General features: G+C 36.9%; 2 protein-coding genes and 1 pseudogene across 4 annotated transcripts in view; 1 reads left to right on the top strand and 2 right to left on the bottom strand.

The window, feature by feature from the left end:
* Positions 1-1,189: 1,189 nt before the first annotated feature.
* Asb17 (ankyrin repeat and SOCS box containing 17) lies at positions 1,190-15,943 on the top strand. Its single transcript, XM_010605154.1, has 3 exons — positions 1,190-1,710; positions 12,597-12,876; positions 15,737-15,943. The coding sequence occupies exons 1-3, from the start codon at positions 1,310-1,312 to the stop codon at positions 15,941-15,943; spliced, it is 888 nt and encodes a 295-aa protein (XP_010603456.1). The 5' UTR covers positions 1,190-1,309.
* Positions 15,944-16,980: 1,037 nt separating this feature from the next.
* Positions 16,981-18,613, bottom strand: LOC117284024 (annotated as a pseudogene).
* Positions 18,614-22,704: 4,091 nt separating this feature from the next.
* Msh4 (mutS homolog 4) overlaps positions 22,705-24,335 on the bottom strand; it is a 59,538-nt gene continuing 57,907 nt past the window's right edge. For all 3 annotated transcript variants that reach the window (XM_010605151.3, XM_033758229.1, XM_033758228.1), the window contains one exon: positions 22,705-23,122. In XM_010605151.3, the coding sequence (XP_010603453.1) occupies positions 22,931-23,122 (192 nt within the window). In that variant the 3' untranslated portion in view covers positions 22,705-22,930. The remainder of the gene's footprint in view (positions 23,123-24,335) is intronic.

Raw genomic sequence — 24,335 nt, 5'->3', positions numbered from 1 at the left:
TTTGAAAAAAGTCATCCCAATTTACTGTGTTGAGTTGGCATTGTACAGAAATGGACAGCCATATTGGTCCAGAAATGTTAATTTTTAAATTTTTATTTATTTGTTTTCCATGTGTACAGGGGTAACACATCGTACTAAATATGCAAGGTCACATCTACGTGGGTTTGATTACAGAAACTAATAAAGTATTCTCTAAATAATGAAAAAAAGAATAAGATAAGACTATAAGAGCAAGAAGCAATTTAAATATGTCCAGGGACCATTTTCATCTCCAGAATTAAGGATTATTTTAATGTTACATCATTGCCTTTTCTCTTCTACTTTCCTTTTTAGTTTTATTTTAGGATTCCCTATTTTTAATGTTCATACAGAGATTTCTTTAACTGAAATACCGAATAGTTTCTTTGGTGTGAAAAACTATAATAGTACAAAGGATCCTAATGAGATAATTAATAATGTGAAATAGGAAGTAAAGGGATAAAGGTGTAGGGAAAGTGGGAAGAGTGGGGGAAGGGTAATAAGGGAGAGGAAAAAAATATGAGAACCTGAAAAAATGGAAATAAAGTGTGTGTAAATCGGGAGGGGAGGAGGGGGTAAAGGGAGGGCAGGGACAAGGGGCAAAAATGAGAATCAAGACCTATTATGTAAAGGTACAGAATCCCAATGATGAATGTAACTGTATTGTATACCTAGATTGTACCAATAAACTCAATAAAAAGAAAAAAAATAATATGGCATTCCAGCCTTTCTCTCCGGGAATGAACACGGTGCCAAATTGTGAGATATTTCACTAATCTAATGAGCCTCCTCGGTGTAAAATAGGGAAAATGATCTATGAGGATTCAAGGAGAATGGGTGGTAATTCATGCAGAACAAGAGCCAAAATGGTACTCGGTCATGTCTGTTGACATAATAGCATACAAAAAATCATAAATATCTGTTCATGTTACTTAGTCCAGCCACACATAGACTGTGATTTTAACCCTTGAGAAACAGAGATAGCTTGGGTTGAATTATTGGGAAGTTAAACAACGCTGTATCTTAGTGCTCTCAAATACCATTCCTGTCCAGCATGTCTCTCTGAAATGTCACCGGTTGCATACCCTAACCCAAGCTGATGACCGACCTGCATCTATTGTGATGTAATCCAGAACTCCGTGGTTATGTTTCTTGCGAGCTGTACCCAGGATACAGTTTAAAGGGCACTTGCTTTTTGTAAAGTAAAGCCTACCGTGTTATCCAAATATGAAACTGAAAGATTACTACAAAACTACCTGTGATTTTATTTATGACTGATCCTTAAGAAGCAATGAGTAAACACTTTAAATTTTGTCATAAAACTTCTTTTCCAAATGGCAACCTGTTCTGCCATCTCATTGACAAAATTATTAGGAGACCCTCCTTGCAATTTTTGGGTCAGTGGGGATACCACTGTTATGAACATAGGATTTACAGAACATTGGCAAAAATTCTGAGGTATGTCGACTTGGATGGTTTTGATGCACTTCTCACAGATTATATTGCATTTGCAGAAAAATCCGGATACCGTTTTGAACTAAGTTTTCATTTTGAATTTACTGAAATATGTGTGAATACGATTTTGTACTGGGTTTTTGCCAGAAAATGTAACCCTGATTTTGTGGAACTGCTTCTCAGGAAGACGAAAGACTATCTTCAAGACAGAAGCTGTCACCTGGCACTGATATGGAGGTAATACTTTCATGTTTTTACCATAGAAAGAAAAAACTATTTTTAGGAGATTACAATACTTCTTTCTACAATTAATATGTGTGGTGGCTACACATGGGTCAGGAATCCTAACTTAATTTCTCGTTTATTCACAGTGTATTCACTAAATGTTACTTATAAGCACATTATTATGTACCAAGAAATTATTAGTGGTTCTTCCCTATACAGTTTACATGTCAGTGCTCAGTGTAATGCAATGTTAGAAAAGTCAGATTTCTCTGTAGGCACTTGCTTTTTGTGTAATACTGTGTCTCTTCTTCTGAAAACATTGAATTCTATATAGTGTGTATGTAAACTGACTTTCAAAGCACAATTCAGAATATATACACATCTTCACCTAATAACACTTATTAAACACAATTGTTCCCAATTTGTGGGAACATGAATAAATTTGACTTCAAATTCTCTAAAATTGAGGAAAAAAAAAAACAAGCCTGCCATTTGTATTAAGGGCAAAATTTTACATAGTCTTCACCTATCAGCATATCAAGTACCACTGAACTGAGGGTCTTCTGAAAATAAAATCTTCACTATGACCTCTTTGTAATATATTCTGAAGTGAACTAGTTTTCACTAATTCCAATTTATTCTTTGGTTTTAGGTATTAGTATAATTAGAAAAGATGTAAATATGTATTGGTCACCTTACTATGTATGCAGCATATACTAAGCATGATGACAGGAATAGGTATGCAAAGAAAAACAAAGTAGATAGAATCAGATAAAGATTACACAAGCTTAAGTTCTGCCTGAAACAGATATTTCTTAATTATATATCACTGTGCTATTGGAGAACCAGTGGATTGTATTCTTTTAGGATTACCCAATGCATGAATCAATAGCTGTGGTTTGGAACTATCAATAAACAAAATCTCCAAATAGGACTTTGTGTTGCTTTAAGGTTGCACATTATATGTAACTGCAGCAGAGACCAACAATTTCTAAAGCCAAATGTCACTAGCCGGGCTCAGTAACTAGCCTCGGCAGGCCTGTGGGAAAGAAAATGGAGTAAGACAGAAAGAAAATTAAAAGAATTAAGTATGGAGGAGGAGAGGGAAAAATGAATGAAATAAAAAGTGGAGCAGGATAAAGGACCATTACTAGGACCTCATGCATGCTCAGCAAGTCTTTTACAACTAAATCTACAGGAATTCCCAGCCCCCATTAATGATTATTTTAAGGGGCAGTTTTAAAGTTAATAAAATTTGGCTTGGATGCATTCACAAGGTAAAATTCACTACAAGGCAGCTCTCTGCTCTACAGCATAGCTTGGATCTTTCAAAAATCATAGAATTTTAGAGATGAATAGAGCCTGAGCATTCACTGGCAGATATTTATCCTTGGTAGCAGCCTGTTGCAGAGCATCTCTGGCTGATGCTCACTGGTCCCCACTTGAACAGCTGGTAGGAGTTGTGAGTTACCCGTTTCCTGCAATAAGTCAGTCCTTTGCCCAGAGTCATTCTATTTCCCAGCGATACACTTTCCCCAAAGAGTTACCCTGTCCCAGGACTTTATTGTACGTGCAAATGACTTTCAGATTTTTATCTACAGCCTGGACCTCTCCTCTTAGCTCCAGACTCCTTTTATTATCTACTGACATTGCCACATGCCATCTCAAACTTAATAGAAACAAAACAGAATATTGACTTAATTCCTCCCTCTGCCTGCCACCTGCTCCTTCCCCTGAACTTTCAACCTGGTTTAGAGCCCCTGGGCCAAAATCTGAGGTTTTTTTCTTGATTCTCTTCTGTCCTCCACCAACACAGCAGCTAGTCCTTTTGACTTTGCTCCTAAAACATATCCCAATTAGTTCTACTTCTTTTCATCTCCTGCGTTTCTAATCTAGGCAAAGCCCAGATAAAGGCAGTAGATTCTGAAAGTCTCCCAATCCCTGTAACCTATTTTTGACTTGGACATCAGAGTGACCTTTGAAAAATATAAAATAGCTCATATCACCCACGCTTAAAATCCTCCAGTTTTTCTACTATGAAGAGTATCAAACAATGCCCCTTTTAATAAAACTGAATGAATGTCCCCTCAATATTTTCACTGATCCAGTCTCATGTTACTCTCTCTGGATCTGTATAGTTCAGCTCCACAGACCTTTCAAATGTTTCTTGGACATTCTAACGTCTTATTCTTCCTTGAGAACTTATCATAACCATTCCTGTAGGCTGAAAATCTCTTCCCCTGTATCTCCCTATGGCTGGCTCTTTCAGTCAGCTGGCTTACAGTGTTAATATCATCTCAGAGAGGCCCTCTCTAGTCACCCAGTCTAAAGAGGTCATTGTCATTACCATAGCCTTGTTTCATTTTCTGCACTGCAGTGATCACTGATCTTTTTATTTCCTGCTCATTTTTTTCATCGACTTGTTTGTTCACCTCTCTCTTACAAGTAAATTCTGTGAGGGCAGGAACTTTGACGACTGCTTCACTTTCAGTGCCTACAACTGCCCAATAAATAGTAAGTGCATGCCCAAGATTTTGCTGAAGTGAATTTTGATACAGCTTTGATTCCGATTTGATGCCAAAGTCTGCCTCCATTTCTCCAGTTCTGCCCCTACAGCTATAAAGAACAAAATGTACTTTCCCTGTCTCCTACACAAAAACCTCAAATATTTGAACACAGCTATTATGTCTTCATAATAAATACCTTAATTTTCCTACTATCTGTTGTTCTTTATTTCTAAAGACCGTCATTATTCTTGGTAGCCTTCCCTTGTATACAATTTCCCTATTATAATGATGAAGGGTTTCCATAGCCCCTGGGGTAGAGAGAGAATTACTAAGAGAAAGGAAGTTGTTTGTTCCTTTTATAAGAGACCTGAAACAAACATTCAAATGCCACCCTATGACAGATTGTAAGTAGTAAAGACAGATATCATTTGTTAAGGTAACAATAATCATTTATTTAAGTATTTCCTAAGTGCCAAGAATGTTATTTTTTTGGATATACAAAAATAGGACAAACACGTTTCCTGGTTTTGGAGAGCCTGGTCAATAATGAATGTAGAAAAAACTTAATTACATTGTTCAGTGTGAACGTGGAAGCACGTAGAGGTATGGAGAGCACAAAAGGAAATCATTAACACTGTGAGGGAGAAAATGTACCTGAGAAGGCTCTTTAGAAGAGTTGTGTAGGGCTGGGGATTTGGCTCAGTGGTTCTACCACCTGCCTCGAAAGTGCAAGGAACCAAAAAAGGGGGGATTGTCCTAAGTTGATTTAAAATTTTTTATGTTTATTAGTACGTTTGCAATACATAATGATTACATTCATTGTGGGAAATGGTACATGCACGCATCTTAATTGTTTTTGCATCCCCTTTTTCCACCCTCTTTCTCCCCTTTAAAATGATCTTTAAAAGATGAGAAATGAGACACACATGTGTGAATACTGAATAATTTCTCTGGTGTGAAAAACTAAAAGTGTAAATAAGATCCAAATTGTAGAATTCATAATGTGAAATAGGAAGAAAAGGGGCAAAGGTTTAGGGGAAATGGGAAGGGTAGGGGAAAGGTAATAAGGGACAGGAAAACATATGAGAAAAGGAAAAAATGGAAACAAAGTCTTTGTAAGTAGAGGAGGGGGAAGTAGGTGAAGGGAGGGCAGGGGAATGGGGAACAAATGAGAACCAAGACCGGTCATGTAAAGGCACAAGATCCCAATGATGAATGTCACTGTACTGTATACCTAAAATGTACCAATAAACTCAGTAAGATTTCTTTAAAAAGAGAGAGTTCCATTTGTTTGCCTTAAAGAAATGTAACCTAGGCAAAGGGAGCATGACTAAAACCAAAGGAAACATGTATCCAATGACTTAAGTTTATTTATTTTTTTCTTGATCTCAAAATTCATTCATTCAAGGGGGTGAAGGGAGGGCAGTGGTATGGGGAATAAACAAGAACCCATAGATATCATGTAAAGGCACAAGATCCCAATGATAAATGTAACAGTATTGTTTGCTTTAAATGTACCAATAAACTTAATGGGAAAAATTAATTTATGCAAACAACCAAATATAAGCTTAATAATAGCTAGAAAGTGAGATGAGAATCAGGTAGTAGCAAGAGATGACACCTAAAGACTGTAGGTCGTATTGAGGAATTTGAAATTTATGTCACAGCGATGCTGTTAATGAGGGTGAAACTTGTTCAATGGAAAGATCCCTCAGCCCCATTTGAAGACTGAATTGTGGGAAGGCAGGCTGGGGTAGGAACAGGGAAAGTAGTTATTAGACTACTCAACACTCTTAGGTACAACAGCAGCCCCACCATTTCTGTATAGGAAGAGGCCTATATAGGAGGGATCTAAATAAAAGGTCCCTTCCCCTTCCTCATAGAAGGAATCTGGTTTTTAAAGAGGTAATTAGAAAGCTTGAATTGCACTTGTACAGCCTGCATGGTGTGCTTGCTTTGCTTATACATGTGTTTACAATGTTCTGAGAGGAGAAATAAATCTTCTCAGACACCGTCTTCCCCAACCTCTACCACCCTTTGATATCAGACCTATTTAGGTAAGTTATAATGAAAACTTCAAGTACTAACAGTAGAAGAATAAAGAAGGCATTTTACAATGAAACAGTAAGACAGTGGGATTAGAAGTGAAAAATCGAAGCGAAGGAAGTCATAGTGTTCAGATCTCTAAATTTGGAGATGGGTTGATGATTATATTAGTTTCCTGTTGCTCTCGCAACAAATTTCCACATACCTACGGACTGAATGTATTGTAGTTCTGAAGATCAGAAGTCGAAGTCGAAAGTGAGTCTTACGGGGTTAAACTCTGGTCTCTAGGGGTGACTCTGTGTCCTTGCTTCGAATTGTTTGGCACAGTTTTCTCTCTACCTTCAAAGCTATCACTGACATGTCCTCATACTTGTGTCTCCTTCACTGACTTTGCATCCATCATTCTCTGACGCTTCTAAAAACCCTCACAATTATAGAGCCCACCTGTATAATCTCCTATCTCCAGATCTTTGTCTTAATCACTTTTGTAAGGTCCCTTTGCCACACTGAGGGGCAATAATTAGCCTGCTACAGTGGTGTGTCACAAACTTATGAAGATGTATCACAAGATGATAGGTATGGTGGCAAACATCTATAAGCCCAGAACTCTGGCAGGCTGAGGTGGGAAGGCTGCCAGATCAAGGCCAGCCTGGGAACTTGGTGACTCAATGAGACCCCATCTCAAAATAAAATATAAGGAAGGGCTGATGATGTAGCTCAGTGTTAAGGCCCTGAATTCAATCCCTGGTATGACTAAAACAAAACCAAACAGAACCCACATCACAAAAGTCAGTTTCTGACAGATAAATTTACATTTCCTAAGAATTATCCAAGCACATATGTAAGTAAGGTAGGTTGTTAGCTATATACTGACATTCCTGACGTAGTTTTTTGTTTGTTTTTTGAGACAGGGTCTCACTAGGTAGTTTAGGATGTTCTTGAACATATTACGTGGCCCAGGCTGGCCTCAAACTCATGGCCATCTTCCTGCCTCAGCCTCCCCAGTGCTGGGATTACTGGCATGAGACACCATGCCAGCTTGTCTTCCTTGTAGTGTATCCAAGATTTGCTCTATTACAATTCTATCTGCAAGCAATTTACAGAATAGCCGACTCCACTGCTATCACTCTGTTTCAGACTAAGTGGGTTCTTTCTTTCCTCCCATTCTACAGCAAATTCTCAACAAAGGACAGGTCACGTTACACTTCTACCCATCCTCACCCGGCTCATTTGTAGTAAAAGGTGAAGTTCCTACCTTGATCCATAAAGACTCCTCATGATGTGACATCCCATCCCGTCCTCCTTCCTCCTACTCCCGTCCTCTTCAGCCACAGGGCTCCCTTTATTCTTCACTCCAGACACATTCTCTTCCTTGAGTCCTTGAGTCTCCTTGCATCTTTCTCCAGAGGTCACCTTTCAGTAGTGCCTTCTCCTACTTGATGAAAAATGCCCTCATGCCCCTCCCAGCATGCCCAAACTTACCCTGCTCTTTTTGTTTTCCACAGCACTTATCACCTTCTAATATACAAAACTTACTTGTTTGCTATGTTCAGCCTTTATGTGTGTGTGTGTGTGTGTGTGTGTGTGTGTGTGTGTGTGTGTGTGTGTAGCTGACCCATTCAGCCAACCTTTGCCTCCAATTGTGGGTCCTTCCTGCCCCAGGTGTCACCTGTGGAGAGCCAGCTCCCTCTTCGGAGCTTTCCACAGCCAGGTGCCACTGGTGGGGCACCAAGACTCACTAATTCGTTCTCCCTGACCCAGGGGCAAATGAGGATGAATGACAGAGACATGGAATCAGTTATCCATGCGGCCAGTCAGAGGGCGCTGGCCTCTAGTAGGCAGAGGAGCCCCCAGGGTCTGGCTCACCTTTATTCACCCAAACACAGGCACAGCAATCAAAATAACACAGGATTCATCTGCTTTCCAATATCCTTTAGTACATTCTCTGGTAAACAAGTTAACCTGAGCTGTCTTAACTTTTCCCTAATATGGAGTCAGCCCTGAGTGCAGCCTTTCACCTTTGTGCTCACTGAGGCAGCCAGTTGGGCCTCAAGTCTTCTCTGGCCTCTGACACAAATATAATTATTATATATTATTTATAGTCACCTCACACTATAACACAGGCAAGACAACAAAGACCTTATTTTATTCACTGATCCATTCCAAATACCTAAAACAGTGCCTGGCATGTATCATGTATTCAATAGCTCTTGAAATAAATGAGTAGAGAGTATTTGGAGTTGTGATTATCAGTGAACCTGCCTGCGAATAATCAGTCAAATGAAAATTGATCAAAAGGTCACACATACGTAGGAGTTAAGAGTTAAGAGCAGAGGAAGAGGCTGTGCAGGAGGACTGAGAAGGAGCAGCCAAACAGATCATGGGTAACGTGAGAGACTTGTCTGAGTAAAAGGAAAACATAGCTTCAAGCAAGACAGTTGTATTAAGTATTACAGAGGAAAAAGTACAGAGAAATAGCCATTAAATTTATTAGCTAGAAACCAAAGCAGAATGCATAGAATATATTCAAAATAACTACAGCTACAAAAGTGAATCATCCCTCTACATGTCTGTATGGAAATATGCCCCATTTCATAAATGCATATGACAGGTTTTCAGATAGAGGGTTCAGCTCATTAACCTCACATTTAAAAACTGATTCTTTGCTTGCCTCATTCCATCCACATAAGTACTGTTATAATTAACTGTCAGTACAGATTAAGCAAATTTTAGTTTAGACTATATTCTTTAAATACGAGTATTAATCATATGTCATGTTGATACAGATTAGACTTTTAAATCTCATTTTTAAACCTACATGAGTTTTGGTCATGTTTTTAACATTTCTCAGTATTCATTCAATATCTTTTAAAGATAACGCCGATTTAATATCTTTGAATCATTAGTATCGCTAAATCTTAACAAAGACTACTTATGGTATATCTTGTCCCCTAAATTTCTGGAATCTGCATACTTACAAGGCTGGGTCAAATACCTTGAGCACTGGCAAGATGGAATAAATTACACTGACTTTGAAAAGACTAAATGGTTGCATATCACCAAAAATCTTGTTAGAATTGAAAGCAAATTCTAATTAACAAGTATTTGAGTACCAACTATAGGCTCAGTGTTGCTCTAGGAACCCAGAAATATAGTAATAAAGGAAAATTACTGTGCTTTTGGAGCTTAAACTTTTACGGATCATCTTATTCAACCATTTATTTTTAAGATGAGAAAATAAAAGTTTAAAAATATTAAAGACCGGGGTGTAATTCAGAGCATCTGTACAGCCTGCTGAGCAGGGTGAGGCCTTGGATTCAACCCTTAATAAAAAACAACAAACAAAATAAAACAGGTATTAAGTTTTTCAAAAGGATAAGAGCTTAGGGGAGTGTATTAGTCACTGCTACGAGAGACAAATGGAGGAGAGTGGGAGCGTCTGTCTGCACGCTGCATACCCGGAGGGTTTGCGGGCTGGGAGCCTTTTGCACCGCCCCATGGAAGTCTGTAGGGAGGATCTGCACCCAAAAGGCCCAAGAGCCAGTGGGGGGCGCTAGAAAGTCTGTGCGGGCTGAGTGAAGGGTCTGTGACCAAAGGCTGAGAGATCTGCACTAGGAGCAAGGAGTCCACGCCCAAGATGAAGACTAGGGCTGAGGTTCTCCCAAAGGAAGGCAGGAGCAGCCAAAGCTTCTCTGAAGAAAAACCTCGGAAAAGCATCTTCTTCAGGAAAGTCATCAGCATGCACTCTTCCCCTCCAGTTCTCCTTTTATGTCATTTTGGCAACAACGCTCAGGTGGATCTTCCATGCCGAGAACCACGCTGACCCAGTTCAGCTGGGCGTTCCCACTTAAATTAATTAACCCACCACAGGGAGGAATGTATCGAGTGCCACAAGGATTTTAAAAAGTTCATGGTAATCAAAGAGGATTTCACAAGAGTTTACTGGATAAGGACTTCTAAAATGAGCTGCACTTGTCTCAGAATTGAAAAAAGAGAACATATACAAAGCAAATCAAAACATTTAAAGAGCTTGAGGACTTGGGAAACTGAGCACCAATTATAGTAATTCAGAAGGAGGAGTAGTTTAAGAGGCCAATTTTGGATATTTATTGGAAGTATTTGTGAAAAGAGTGAGATGCCCAGGACCATATTAGTCTGCAGATGATTTCAGGAGAGAAAAATGATACGGTAGATAAATGCTCAGCTACATGCGTACATATAGTATCACTGGCAGATCTAAGAGTCGATTTCTAAAATGGTACTTTGCATTTCACTATAATATTTTTTATTACAAAATTCTGGCATTTCAGAGTTCAATGAAACTTTAGAAGTAAACTAGTTGGTCTAGTGATTTTCCAACTAGACTTTTCAGAACACTGAACCAGGGACCTAGGAAGGGGTAGGGCAACAGGACCCTTATCCCCTTCAACTACAGATGCACCTTTCTCTTAGTTTTGCAGGATTCTTCAGATAAAAAGTTTAAAAATAACTCGTGTAATGCAAAACATTTTTTGTAGCTGGCCCACCTATAATAGTCCTCCAAGGCGGGTTTATACTAATGCCTACAACATTCCTTTCAAACTTTTTGCTGGAGAACACCTACTAATCCTGCAAGTCTTTGTTCCTGGATTACTTACAGAAAATGACTATCCCAGATGGAGTTAAGTACCTCTCTCCTCAGTGCTTCCATGATACCTCAAGCATGTTTCAGTCATTAACAATTATCACCTTACGTCATATTTACTATGTTGAATTATGTGTTAGCTTTGCCTGTGACAAAAATACCTGAGATAACTTAAAAGGAGGAAGGTTTATTTTGGCTAACCATTTCAGAGATTTCAGTCCACGATCAACTGACTCCCTTGCTTTTGGGCCTGTGGTGTGGCAAAACATTCTGTCTGGGAGCACATGGTAGAGTAAAACAGCTCACCTCATGGCATCTGGGAAGCAGAAATGAAGAAGGAAGGACCAAGGTGGTAATATTTCCTTCAAGGTCATGCACCTGCTAATGACCTAGTCCCTCCAACGAGGTCCCAACTCTTCTCGATAGCTTCCTCAGCTGAGTACCAATGCAAACCATAATAAATTGTCTATTGTCTTTCCTAAACTATAATAATCAAGCACGGCATCTTTTATTTCTACATAGCTATTCTTAGCACACTCTGAACAAACAAATGTTAAATAAATAAATGGTTAATAAAAGAATAAGCAAAGTGGTACATAAATGCATGAGGAAACCGATACTCAAAGAGACTGATCACAGAGCTAGTTAGGGGAGCCAAAACATAGAGTGTAGAATGCCGACCTGTTCATCCTGTTCATATGCCATTGTACCATGCTGCCTCCCATCTTAAGTAAATACAGTGTACCTTAAAGTAGGCAGTCCTAAAGTTCCCCTTTCTTTTCTCAACAGAGTAGTCTAAAACCAATATTTATACTTATATGGTACTTGGCAGAATAAATTAGTATTTTGTGAAGCCAGTCAAGAGAATTGCAGAGACAAGGATCATTAATCAAATTTTCCCTTCCTTAGTGTTAAAAACCATATTACTTGGCAAAGTTAAAGCTTGTTAATACAGACGTCTCTGTGGCCTGAAAAACCACTACCACATTTATTTTATAACCGACCAGCTCAATAGTAGTATAAAAGCATTAGATAAAGTGACTGTTAACACGATGTAACATTAGAACAGATAAAGTTTTCATTTCTATCTTAAGGGGGAAGAAATTTTCAAGTCTATCTATCTTGTAGCATTCTAAGAAAAGGAATATTCTAGAGGAGACTCAAAACTTACTCTTGAAGAAGGAAAATAAAATTCTGCCCTCGAAATACCTGCTTTAGCTCTAACCATAATTTGCATTTCTTAAACTCATGAATACCAATTCTAATTTTATTCAGAGAATTAAGGTCTTTGTACTTCTTTTTCATGTAATGTCTAATTTAAATTCAGGCTCATGTCTGATATATGATCAAGAACAAAAACAAAGATATCAACACACACATATAATTCTATTAATGAAATAAAATACAAAAGGTGTTTCTTTCCGTTTTAGATTTTCAAGAGCTTCATAAGTTTTACATCATTCTCTTAATCAGTATGGATTTCTCCAATGAGAAATATAGATCTGCTATGACTAAAAGCAATAATTTTCCACATACTGTAAATCTTTTGTTGCTTATTTTTCTAAATGTAAAGGAGAGTTTAAATAGGAGAGTTTAGTGGGAGTTTTAACCTTCAGTTTGGTTTAGACACATATTAATATTTAAGATGTTACTATTTTTAAATTACTAATGCATTCCTTAATTCTATATTCGGTGAGTCTTCTGTTTTGTTTGATTTGCAGAACTTTCACACCAGTTTACTGCCCGAACCCACTCAGCGGCATCACACCTCTGCTTTATGTAGCTCAGACGAGGCAGTCTGGTATCTTAAAAATCCTCCTGCAGTACGGAATCTTGGAGCGAGAAAAAGACCCACTCAACATTATCTTGACAATATTACTTTACCCTTCAGGAGTGAGAATAATGGTTGATCATGAACTGATTGACATCGAGGAGGATGCCAAAACATGCTTAGTGCTGTGTTCCAGAGTGCTCTCTGCCATTCCTGTCGAGGAAATAAAGGTGAGCGAAATATCACTCTCTGGACTTGCACTCAACAGTTGATGAATTTTAAGATAAAACTAAGGTGGCAAAAATAAAGTTAATTTTTGTTTTTGTTTTTGTTTTTGTTTTTTGTTTTTTTGAGCAGGGTCTCACTATGTAGTTGAGACCGACCTGAACTCACTATGTCGCCCAAGCTGGTCTTGAACTCACAGCGATCCTCCTGCCTCAGCCTCCCTAGTGCTGGGATTTAAGGTTAATTTTTAATGTACAGAATGCACCCACTGACAAATCAATCACTGAGTGTGTATTTATAAATGTGAAATAAAAGACAATTCAAATTATCTAAAAAGTCCTTAACTTCAGAATTTTAATTTTCTAAATATAAAAGAATTTTAAAAGTTAAATTTATTTTAGTGTTGTTAAGTAGAGGTATTTTACTGTTTTCCAATAATAAGATATTTGTTGAGATTTCTATTCCTGGAAAAAATAAATTAAAAAATTGACAAACCTGTTTTCCAATAAAATATTATTATAAGAGGGCTACATTTCTCCCCATAAATATAATCACATATTAATAAATAGATTTTTTCCATTTGAAACCCCAAAATAATTTTAAGCATTATAAAAAACTGTAAAGGCTTAAACTATTTGTTCAATTAATAATATCTCTCAGAAATGTGCCAACCTTTTCTTTAAGAAAATTTTTGAAATAAACCAAATATAGAGGAAAAAAATCAACCATGTACAGCAATGTTCACCTCTCAAAATGAACTGCAAGTTTCAGCACCATATTGTTTGATGGCTTCTAGTAACAAGAAGTAGCTATCAAGAAGCAGCTCTTAATGGAGAGGAGGTTACTCAAGCTCAGACTGGCTGAATTACTAAACAGCAGCAGCTCTCCCGATCTCTTAAGGTGTGACTTGAAAAATAAATTTGTGACAGATATAACTCCGTAGAGCTTTTTAAAAATGCCTTAATGGATACCAATACAGTGAACCCTCGACTTACAAACTCGATCAGTTCTTCAGGGTGGGTTGTAACTCCAGTTGGTGGTAAGGTCTGGAGGTTTACCTGAGTGCACGTTATAGGTAACAGAGACAGATGACTCTTCCATTAACCTAATTAACCCAAATTGTTTGTACATCCAGCCAGTCATAACTTGAAGGTCCTCTGCACTTGGGTCAATTGTGAGAAGAGCAAATGGGTCAAATTATTTTGGCAACCCATCTTTTAAAACAGAAACTAAATTATTTGTATCTCCAGTAACACTCCTTGGCATTGTCCTGTGTAGGTCCTGCAGTTTTTACAGAAATACTGATTTTCAACCAGTTCCACTAAATGCTGTTCTTCAGGGTACAACAGCAGAAAGTACTAACATAGAATGAGTTGACCAAAGTTTCCTACCTGAGTGGCAAAGAATTTTTAGCTGGGCCCAGACAACTGCAGTTTAATAAACTAAAGTGAAGCTGCACTGTACAAGAAGGTAGATGATCACATTAGAGCTGCCTGAAAAACATTTTAAAGGCCCTTCTCTACTTTACAGTTTCATACCCAGTATTTTTCTCTATCATAGCACATAGATTTTACTGTAAATATATATTTGGGTATCTCTATCCCTACACCATAGGTCTTATGAATATCATAATGTCAAGTGAAATAAATCAAACATGCTTAAATCTTGCATGATTTCTCCTATATGAAAAACCTGAAATATAAATAAATAAAAGGGCAAAATAAAAGACATAATATAATAGACTTTTTGCCAAGGAGAAGAGCACCAAGAAATGGTGGACAGAGAGAAGAAGTGGATGAAAAGAACAATTAAGATGTGTTATGTACATGAACCGATTCTCATGATGAATGTAATCATTATGGACTCTGTACTTATATAAATAAAAATTTAAAAGAAACTGTCTATTTTGCATACCCTACCAAGTATCCTGAGCATCTACCATAACATAGATAATATATCAGGTACTCTTTAAGTAATTGATGACTGGATAAATAATGCATATACACATATGTAATATGACTAGATAAGTGTCATGGAGCCTGGAGAACACAGGTTCAACTGGGGAAACATCTCTATAATACAGCAATATCCTTTCCAACTCCATCTGTGGACATTTGGCTTCTCGAGTTCAATCCTTAGAGATAGCTTCCTGAAATTTTAAAAGACATTTTTTCATTTGGACAGACCTTAAGTCAAGTCTTCTTGTTTGTTGACTTTCACGCTACAATCTGGGGAATTTTCAGCCTTTATGCTGTGCCCAGCCTGTGAACAAGAGAATCAGAATTTCTCGGCTAGGGCATGAGTGTTGGCAATTTTTACAGTCTCAGATATTTCCATTATATGCCACATCGACAACAACTGTAGAAAGAGCAGCTGATGAAGTATGTGTATGATCTATCTAAGTTTTAAAACTAACTCAATATGGGGTATATTTTCACACTTATAAAACTATTTTGCTTTCTGTCCTTACACGTATTATTTAAACTTCATTATTGTAAGAATAAAACAGGAATAAAATACAGTGGTGTTATGACTTATGAACTTAGTTTGTTTTGTTATTTGGGGGAAGATGGCTGTTTGTCTGTGTGGAGAAAACGGCTGTGGTCCCGTCTGTCACCCAGAGCAGTTTGCAAAAGGAAGCAAAATTGTGCTGAATGTTTTTGTTTATGAACTGAATTGTTTGCAAATCAAAGCATTCGTGAACCAAAGTATTTACCTGCTTCCAGTGAAATGTTTTTGGAAAAATATTAAATGTTTATATCAAGATCAATTTTCTGAATTTAAATAAAAAATAAAAGTGTAATAATTTGAACTAATTCAATAATTGACTAACATGAAAAACTGAAACATTTTCCTTTTGTTCAGGTGCAGTTGAGCTTGAGAAGCCATCCGATTATTTCAAATTGGTTGGAATACATTCCTCAGACGAGATACAAAGATCCATGTGAACTATCACATCTTTGCAGAATAACCATTAGGACTCAACTATTAACCAACAATATGCTCCCTGATGGAATATTTTCATCTCAAATTCCTGTTCGTCTACAGAAATATCTGAACTTAGAAAGTTAATATGCATCATTAACATAAGTTCTTCACTTAGAAGTTAATAAACAACTTCTTCTAAGTTTTTATTGGATGGAACATTCCATTAGAAAATATATTTTCATATGATGTCTTCCATCACTTTTTAGTGAATATACGACTCTAGTCATTACCTCCTATTCAATGGTATAAATGATGTGTGTTATAAAACAAATAGAAAAGATCTATTTTAACTCAGCATTACATCAAATTGAAAATGTTATATGTTAAATTGTTAAAATGAGAACCAAGGCCTGTCATGGAAAGGTACAAGATCCCAATGATGAATGTAACTGTACTATACAACAAAAAAATACCAATAAATTCATTGAGAAAAAATAATAAATTGTTAATGTTATAAAGAAACTTACCTAAGACATAAAATTTATGAAAAGACAAATTTTTAGATCTTTTCAAATACCAATGGCACCAGACTTTTCTCTCTATGAGGTCTGGCTTGTAAAACAAAGATGATAACTGGAAGACAATTCCTTAAGTGTCTCTGATGTTTCTACCTGTCTCAGAAGCAGAGTCATGGTCATATGCTATAGACTAGATTTTCAAGGATATCTGTACTGTGAGCAGCCTTGGGAGACAGAGATAATGTCTCTCTCTGGAGAAGAGAGTGGTTTTGCTTACTGTTAGAACAATAAATGTAATGTTGCACCCTGGGCAAAAGGTTGAGCAGGTTTTATTTTACCTTAAAGTTCATTATAAAAGATTGAAATTTCCCAAGCTCCGAGCTTCTCAACTATGACATAAATACACTGTGCATGTCTATGTGAACGGTAGTATTCAGTTATGTGGCCCGACTGATTAAAGTTAATATATGCATATTATATTTTACAACACTTAATGTTCATATTTATTGATTTAAATTCATGAGTATTGTACTTTTAGTAGCCAGATATATTTAAAAATTATAATGGATATAACATACATGCTTTTTGAAAAAGTAAATGTATTTTACATTCAATATGTGTTAAATGTCTTGTTAGAGTACTTGTATCCCTTATTGTTATGTTTTAGAAAGAGAATACCATGGAGAATATCGCCATTAGGCACATTTTAACACACAGCCTTTGCAATGAATTATACTTCGTGTGGTTTCTAAAAGCTGGTAGATAATTGGGCTCGTGGCAAATTTCTAGAAGGCACTGATGAAGTATGGGCCATGACCTATTGGGAAAGAGAAAGGAGAAAACAGCGTAAGGCAGAAGTGGAATCGGCAGTAGGAAAAAAAGCCGGCAAAGAGAGACAGGTGTCAAATGTCAAATACACTAAATTTCCCCAAATACTACATTAACTGCCATTTGGATATAACCCCAGTGTTAGATTTCATTAGACTTTGAAGGGTTTTTCATCAGTTAAAGCATTTGATGTAAAAATTGAAGCCAGCCAGTTAATTTTATATTTGTATTTTATATTTGAGATCCTGAAATAAAAATAGGTTTATATCTTGTTAAAATTGAATTACATTTTCTTAAACTTTTAAGTGTAGCAGAAACATACAAAAAAGCAAATCTAATGAAGATGTAATTATTATGTCATGAAGAGAGGTGAATACTAAGGGAAAAAATCCATTCTTTAATTTTAAAATCTATTTACTTTTCATTTTTTCTTTGCCTTTCTCTAAAATTATAGATCATTAATAATTCAGCCTCTCAACATGAATTCTGTAATGTCTTAGAAAACTTTTTTTTTTTTTTGGGTACCGGGGATCGAACTCAGGTCCGTTATACTTGCAAGGCAGGCAGCGGAACCACTGAGCTAAACCACTAAGCCCTTAGAAAACTTTTAAACTTTCTACTTCAAGGCATTTTCACTTCTACCTTTTCTTCACAGTATGAAATTCTACATGAAAGGTAGTCTGTTCATGTCTGGAAGTAAAGCATATGAAGATGGAGAAGAAAAGAAGCTTATCTTCATGCCAAGAATGTCCAGTCGTACCTTGTACTGCACTATACTCTATGCATTGTGGCACAAAAATTTTGTCCCAGTGCTTGTCATTTGTTTGGTACTTGACACACAAGCTACAAGTTGTCAGTGTGAACTGACTCATGACTTGCTACCCTTTCCAGCCCAACAACTTATACTCGTTTTTGGTACTCAGCATGCCTCCCAGAATCAATGAAAGGCAAGTACTTAGGTACCACTGTAACACATTTACTTTAAATTTTATACAGTAAAATTAACTTTTTGATGTACAGTTTTATGAATTTTAGCATACCTCTGTAATCATATCCATCACCAGGGTATGGAAGCATTCCATCACCACAAAGTAATACTTTGATGTTTGTCCCTGACTTTAACCCACCATTCACAGACCGGTTATTTTTTTTATGATTTAAAATATATTTTATTTCTTCAGTTGTGCCATTTTTAAATGAGCAATAGAGTGTGTACATAACAAGTTGGGCATGAAATAATTCTGTATTGTAGTCATAGTGATAATTATTTTTCAACTCTTTTGGATTGACTTGTCCTATAGGAGATGGGTTCCATACTATTTCCATCTGAGTAGTTAAAAACACCCAGCGTTGCCCTATTTGTCGTGAAAATTTGGTGAGTGTTTCACGTGGGTTTGTCTTGCTGCAATATGTTGCTTTGCCTCTTGAGACGATTAAGCAGCGCCCATTTGGCCAAGGGAAACGTCATGAAGGATTGATAGGATTGGAGCTGATTGCAGCTACGGTTCTATTGCATTGCTCTCTGGCCAGTGGAAAACTCCTGAGTGTGGCTGGGTCTTGGTTTTGATTCTTAGCTCTGGCAGAGACAATGAAGCCCAGATGCTCTCCTCAGAAAGATGAAGATTTGGCTTCCAACATCATCACTGGCAGCAGCAGAAAGAAAATGGTGCCAGGAAAAATTTGTCTGTCAATTTTATTTTGCTACTATAGTTCTGTTTTACCCCAGTATGTTCAGTGGATGGAATCATATGGTATATGACCTTTTGAAACAGGTTTCTTTCACTTTTAGATTTATCCTGTAGTTGTGCTTTTTTTTTTTTTTCTTTTGCTGGTATGTTACATTGCATGGATGGGCCAGTTTGTTTACCATCCATTTGTCGAGGGACATTTGGGTTTCCAGTTTTCAGGGATTATGAAGTTACTATGATCCTTACTGTACAGGTTTTGTAGGAGCATAATTTCTCCTGTATATTAAATAGGAGTAAAATAGCTGTGCCATTTTGTATGTGTATGTTTAACTTCAGAGCTGCCAAACTGTTTTCCAGAGTGGCTATGCTATTTGACATTCCTATCAGCTATGTGTAATAGTTCTAATTTCTCCTCTTATACTTGGTGTTGCTGGTCTTTCCTTTTAATTTAGCTGTTCTAAAAGGTATGCAATAAATAATTATTTTTTAATTTAAAGCTGTTTTGATAATTCTTTAGCCAACAGTGATGCTTTTCCCTGAATTAGATTTTTAGTTCCTTTTAGCCTACTCTCATAGCACATTTCTGAATCTGTTCCTTCAAGCAAAAGTTTTTAGATATGTCTAACTTTTAGAAAGCTACAAGCAAGTCTAGTTCAATGAATATTTACTATGGACCAGGTAACATATTAGATGTTAGAAATACAAAATATGTGATGTTTAACTTTGATGACCTCAGGTGTAGTAAAGAAAAAAACCATATATGCTAGGATATATTGTGTGTAATAAGTTATTTGTAGGTCAAAGAGAGTTCAAAAAATTAAATATGTCAGGTGCTTAAGGAAGAAAATGTCATTTTGATAAAAGGATCGTGTATGTAAAAGCAGAGAGGTGGGGAAATGGGAGGCAGTTTGGTTTTACTGGAGGCAGAGTGCATATGAGAGTAACAAGAAGGTGAGCTAGGTGCTTTACAGCAATTGCTTCTATAGACCATTACTGTAGAGTTTTAGGTGTTTCCACTGTCGAACAGTGGGGGATGTGTGGTGGTAGTAGTGGGGGTGTGACTTGGCAACTCGATCAGATTGCTTTTTAGTACGATCATCTGGGTGGCAGAATGAATGATTTTGAGATAAGGTTGAAACCAGAGTCAAGGACACCAGATAATTTCAGAGACTAGTTTAGTAGGGTTGGTAAGGGTTAAGTGCAGACACAATGATACGGGAGTGTGTTAGTGAGAGGAGAAGAGACTGGCCGGTGAGGAAGCAGACATTGGGCTTGAAAGCTTCTGAGGTTTAGTGACTGATTAATTAGATTTATGGCTGAAATGATTTTTTTTTAGTAAAGGAAATTGGTTATGAGTTGAATCCCCCCCCGAAAAGGTATGCCAGTCTTACTCTTCAGTAACTGAGAATATTATCTTATTTGGAAATATAATTGTTGCAAATGCAATTACAAAGGATGTGGCCACACTGAAGTAAGATGGACTCTGTAATCTGATGCAATAGATGTCCTTATAAGAAACTGGCCACCTGAAGACAGGGAAAACATGTGGAGATGGAGTATGGACTGATGCATCTCCACCCAAAGAATATCAAATATTGCTAGAAGCTAGGACACTTGTGGAAGCTAGAATAATACAAGGAAAGATTTCCCTGTACTCTATAGAGAAAAAAAGAGTCCTGATGACACCTTGACTTTGGATTTCTATATTTCAGTACTGTGAACCAAGAACATTTTGTTGTTTTAAGCCACCCAATTTATAGTACTTTGCTGTGTGTGTCTGCGTTTTTTGTTTGTTTGGTTTTTGTTTTTTGAGACAGGATCTTGCTATGTATTTTAGACTATCCTTGAACTCACTATATAGTACAAGCTGGCCTCAAACTCATAGCAAACCTCTTGCTTCAGCCTCCCAAGTGCTGGAATTACAGGTGTGCACCGCCAGGCCAGCACTATGGTACTTTCGGAAACTAATACAGAAGGAAAGCATTAAATGTGATTTTGGGTGACCAACCATGGTGAAAAGTATAGAAGTAATCAGAATTCCAGTCAGAAGGAATTCCTAAAATTTAGATGCTGCTTATTGTCCACTCTAGAGAAAGTATGAGCCATGTTCAGTGAAAGTGATGACTAGAACCAGATTCAATAAACTCTCATAATGTTGGAGATGTAAGAAGAGAAGGATGAAAAAAACAGATGGAAAGTAGAGAGTAACTATGGAAACACTCACTGAAGTATCTTCCCAGACAAACAGCTACATATAGCTTAGCAACTTGATGTATGCTACATTTATCTATTCCAGGGTAAAGGTAGCTTTTTGGATTTCCTTATACTGACACATTTTCAAACAAAATATATAACTATCTTACATGTTACTAGTAAAGGAAATATTCACGTGTAACACACTGTAACGAGGAGCTTCTTTATGCTTGAGATTAAACATATTCTAAGTTCTAATTAAATATATTTTCATTGAAGATGTAAATAAACATTTCTATACTTTAATCCTGTAACATATTTGTGTTACAAGAGAAAAGGAAAGGAAGTAATCTATTAGATCATTCCATCTCTGTTACTTCATTTACATTCTGCTCTTTAGAAACTGTGACAGTCGTGCAGTTTATTATGTAATCATGAGACCAAAGCGAGCACTCCTTCCACAAATTGTGAAAAATTTTGATTGTACCCAGATTGCAAGGGGATACGGAAAACTGCTACTACATATATGGCATAATATACCAAGACAAGCCCTGAAATAGACTCTAATGAGGTGGGAACAGAGGCTCGCTGTGACGAAGGGCGAAGTCTTGAGATTTTCATCCCATGCAGACTAGCAGTTTAACCTTTCACAGTCTGGGGTCAGAGCACGGACTTCATTGCTAATGATGCAGTAAGCACCGTGCGCCTTGTGCTTGTGTTGGTCGCACTTGCACTCCTCACCCAAAGATGTAGAAGAGCTCACATATTGGCCAAATTACTGAATACGGCAGCTACTGAATAAATGGTTCAAATGTATATCCTGAATCCCAGATATTCAGCTGCCCAAGAAAAGAATAAGTTTTATGCAAATAAGTCACCTACTAAATGGAATTATAGGAGTAAGACGTTTGAGAAGATAAAAGCCCTTTCGAGTTACCGAGTAACTGGAGACCTGCTTCCTTTTGTCCATTTACAAAACAAGAATGACCTTGAGTAAACACTAGACTCTGAAATTGTGATGTAATTCACATGCCTATGAAAAACACAGCTCTATGAAGCGCTTTCTTGTGAACCAACAACTGAGCCAAATAATCCAATGTCGTCTTTCCACTGCCTTTGTTTACCTAACAAAGATAGACAAAATGAAAATTTAAAAAAAGGAGGAAGTCAGGGGTTAGAAAATCGATCTCCCAGATACAGTATCTGAAAAACTGAAAGGGATGGTGGTGGTGACTCCCTCTTCCCAGGATTACTCTCCGCATTACAAAATACCTACTTCTTTATTTTCAACCTTTAGAACCATACTGAATATAAATTATTTTTTAATTCCCAGTATTATTCTAGTAGATTTTAGAACCTTTCAGTATTGGAATTTGGGGTTAATAATTAAGAAATTTTTGAGTCATGGGATATTATTACTTCAGAAGAGAATGTAACACACACACACACACACACACACACACACACACACACCCTCAACTAAGTTTCCAGACCTTAAAAGAAAGACAATAAAGCTACGGTATTTACAATAATATTTTGAACTACAATTTCTAAGACAATGGGAATTGTCATAAACGATAAAAATGGGGTGCATTATACTTTTTTTTCTAACCAAAGACATTTCTATGCCTTTTTTTTTTCCCCAGTACTGGGGATCGAATTCAGGACCTTGCGCTTGCAAGGCAGGCATGGTGACAACCCAAAAGATATTTTAGATAGCTCTCATTTATTAAGTAATAATAACAAATATTCTCATGTAGGATATATATAAATGAAAATACTGCTATTAATATAATTTTAATTGAAATATAAAATATAGAAAATATTGTCTCTTGCTCTCAGGAGATAAATTCTAGTTTCCTCATATTAAAATGTATTATTTCAATAGTACAAGATGTGAGTTATTATTCTTCAGTCTTTCCAGAATCTTGTTCAGCCCTGGAAAAATCTTCTTCATACTTCTTCTTGAGATTACTTAAATACATTCGTAAACTGTCTGAATCCAATCGAGAGTTTCGAGCAGCTTGAACAAGTCTAGTTGCTAGATGGTACACGGCTCTTTGTCTTTCCATCTCAGGGGTACTCCTTTGGTTTTGCTATTATTAAAAATATATTTAAAAAATTAAAATAAATATTATGATTTTTATGTCCATCACAGTTTGGCACTATCCAATTTCCTTTTATAGAAATGCGGGACTCAAGGAATAAGTAGTCCCCTTAGATAAATCAGTTCAATCCAACTAGCAAAAAATATAACTGAGCGGCCAGGGATCTAGCTTAGTGGTGGTGCTGCTGCCTGCCTCGCAAGCACAAGGACCTGAGTTCAAGCCCCAGTACCAAAAAAATAAAAAATAAAAAAAAGAAAGAAATAATATTTGTGTGAATAAAATTCCTCATGAGCACTTACTTCTTTGTGATGTACCTTAAAATCACTTATTGTGAAAAAAAATTCTGCTAAATAGGCCAAATTCAGCCCAGGCGTGTGGTGTTGGTGGTGTAGTGGTGAGAATAGCTGGCTTCCAACAGGCCAAATTCCTTGATACAGTACCAAAAAGTAATAGACAATCCAATAGAGGAAAAAACTGCTTACCTATCTTAGGCTCCAATAATTGCTACACACAAACTCTCTTTAGAGGTAAGCAGTTTTCAAGTAATCCACTCTGTTCACCAGTTTATCTGATGAGAAATTAAAGTAGGAGATAACAGAGGAGTATCCTTGGGAGACATTTAAAATCATGATCACTGTGTAGCAACAAGCTATGCTGTTTTCTCACACCATTTTTCCTTTTTTTCTCATACTATTTTTAATGAAAAGGTTTTTTAAAAGTCCTATCTCCATTGGATTGTCTATATAAGCTGAATTTTCATCCTCTGAAAAAGCCTCCTAACTCTTCATTTTTGTCTCCAAGTGACTCATTAGAGTCATCTATATATCCTTCCTTTTAATCCCCCTCATTAGTACTACACAGTAAATTTTCTGTCTTTTCTAGTCCATCCTAAACACTTCTACCAGATTGTCTCCTAATATATAGCTTTTGTCTTGCTGTTTGCCAGCTTAGAACAAGTAAGTTTTGAAATCTTTAATCGAGTGTTAAAAGTCTTCTACTGGAGACTTAAAAATGAAGAATTAGGAGGCTTTTTCAGAGGATGCAAGTTCAGTTTTTGACCTAAAAAAGAGAGTAGGATGTCAAGGAGAAATATGGAGGGTAAAGGAAAAAAGATAATGGAAGCCATGAAAAAGAATGAGAACATCGGGCCGAGGATTTAGCTCAGTGTTTCGGTGGCCTGCCTTGCAAGCGCAAGGACCCG

The sequence above is a fragment of the Fukomys damarensis genome, unplaced genomic scaffold (genome assembly GCF_012274545.1).
Source record: "Fukomys damarensis isolate Sample0158 unplaced genomic scaffold, DMR_v1.0_HiC HiC_scaffold_33, whole genome shotgun sequence".
In the NCBI taxonomy this organism is placed as follows: domain Eukaryota; kingdom Metazoa; phylum Chordata; class Mammalia; order Rodentia; family Bathyergidae; genus Fukomys; species Fukomys damarensis.
The sequence above is the reverse complement of the archived record's forward strand: the minus strand, read 5'-3'. Positions and strand labels throughout refer to the sequence as shown.

What these genes read in the sequence shown, in the direction of transcription:
- Asb17 (XM_010605154.1), top strand. Translation starts at nt 1,310, where the DNA reads ATGAGTAAACACTTTAAATTTTGTCATAAAACTTCTTTTCCAAATGGC. An exon ending in CACCTGGCACTGATATGGAG is followed by an intron (nt 1,711 to 12,596) that starts GTAATACTTTCA and finishes TTTGATTTGCAG; the next exon opens with AACTTTCACACCAGTTTACT. An exon ending in TTCCTGTCGAGGAAATAAAG is followed by an intron (nt 12,877 to 15,736) that starts GTGAGCGAAATA and finishes CCTTTTGTTCAG; the next exon opens with GTGCAGTTGAGCTTGAGAAG.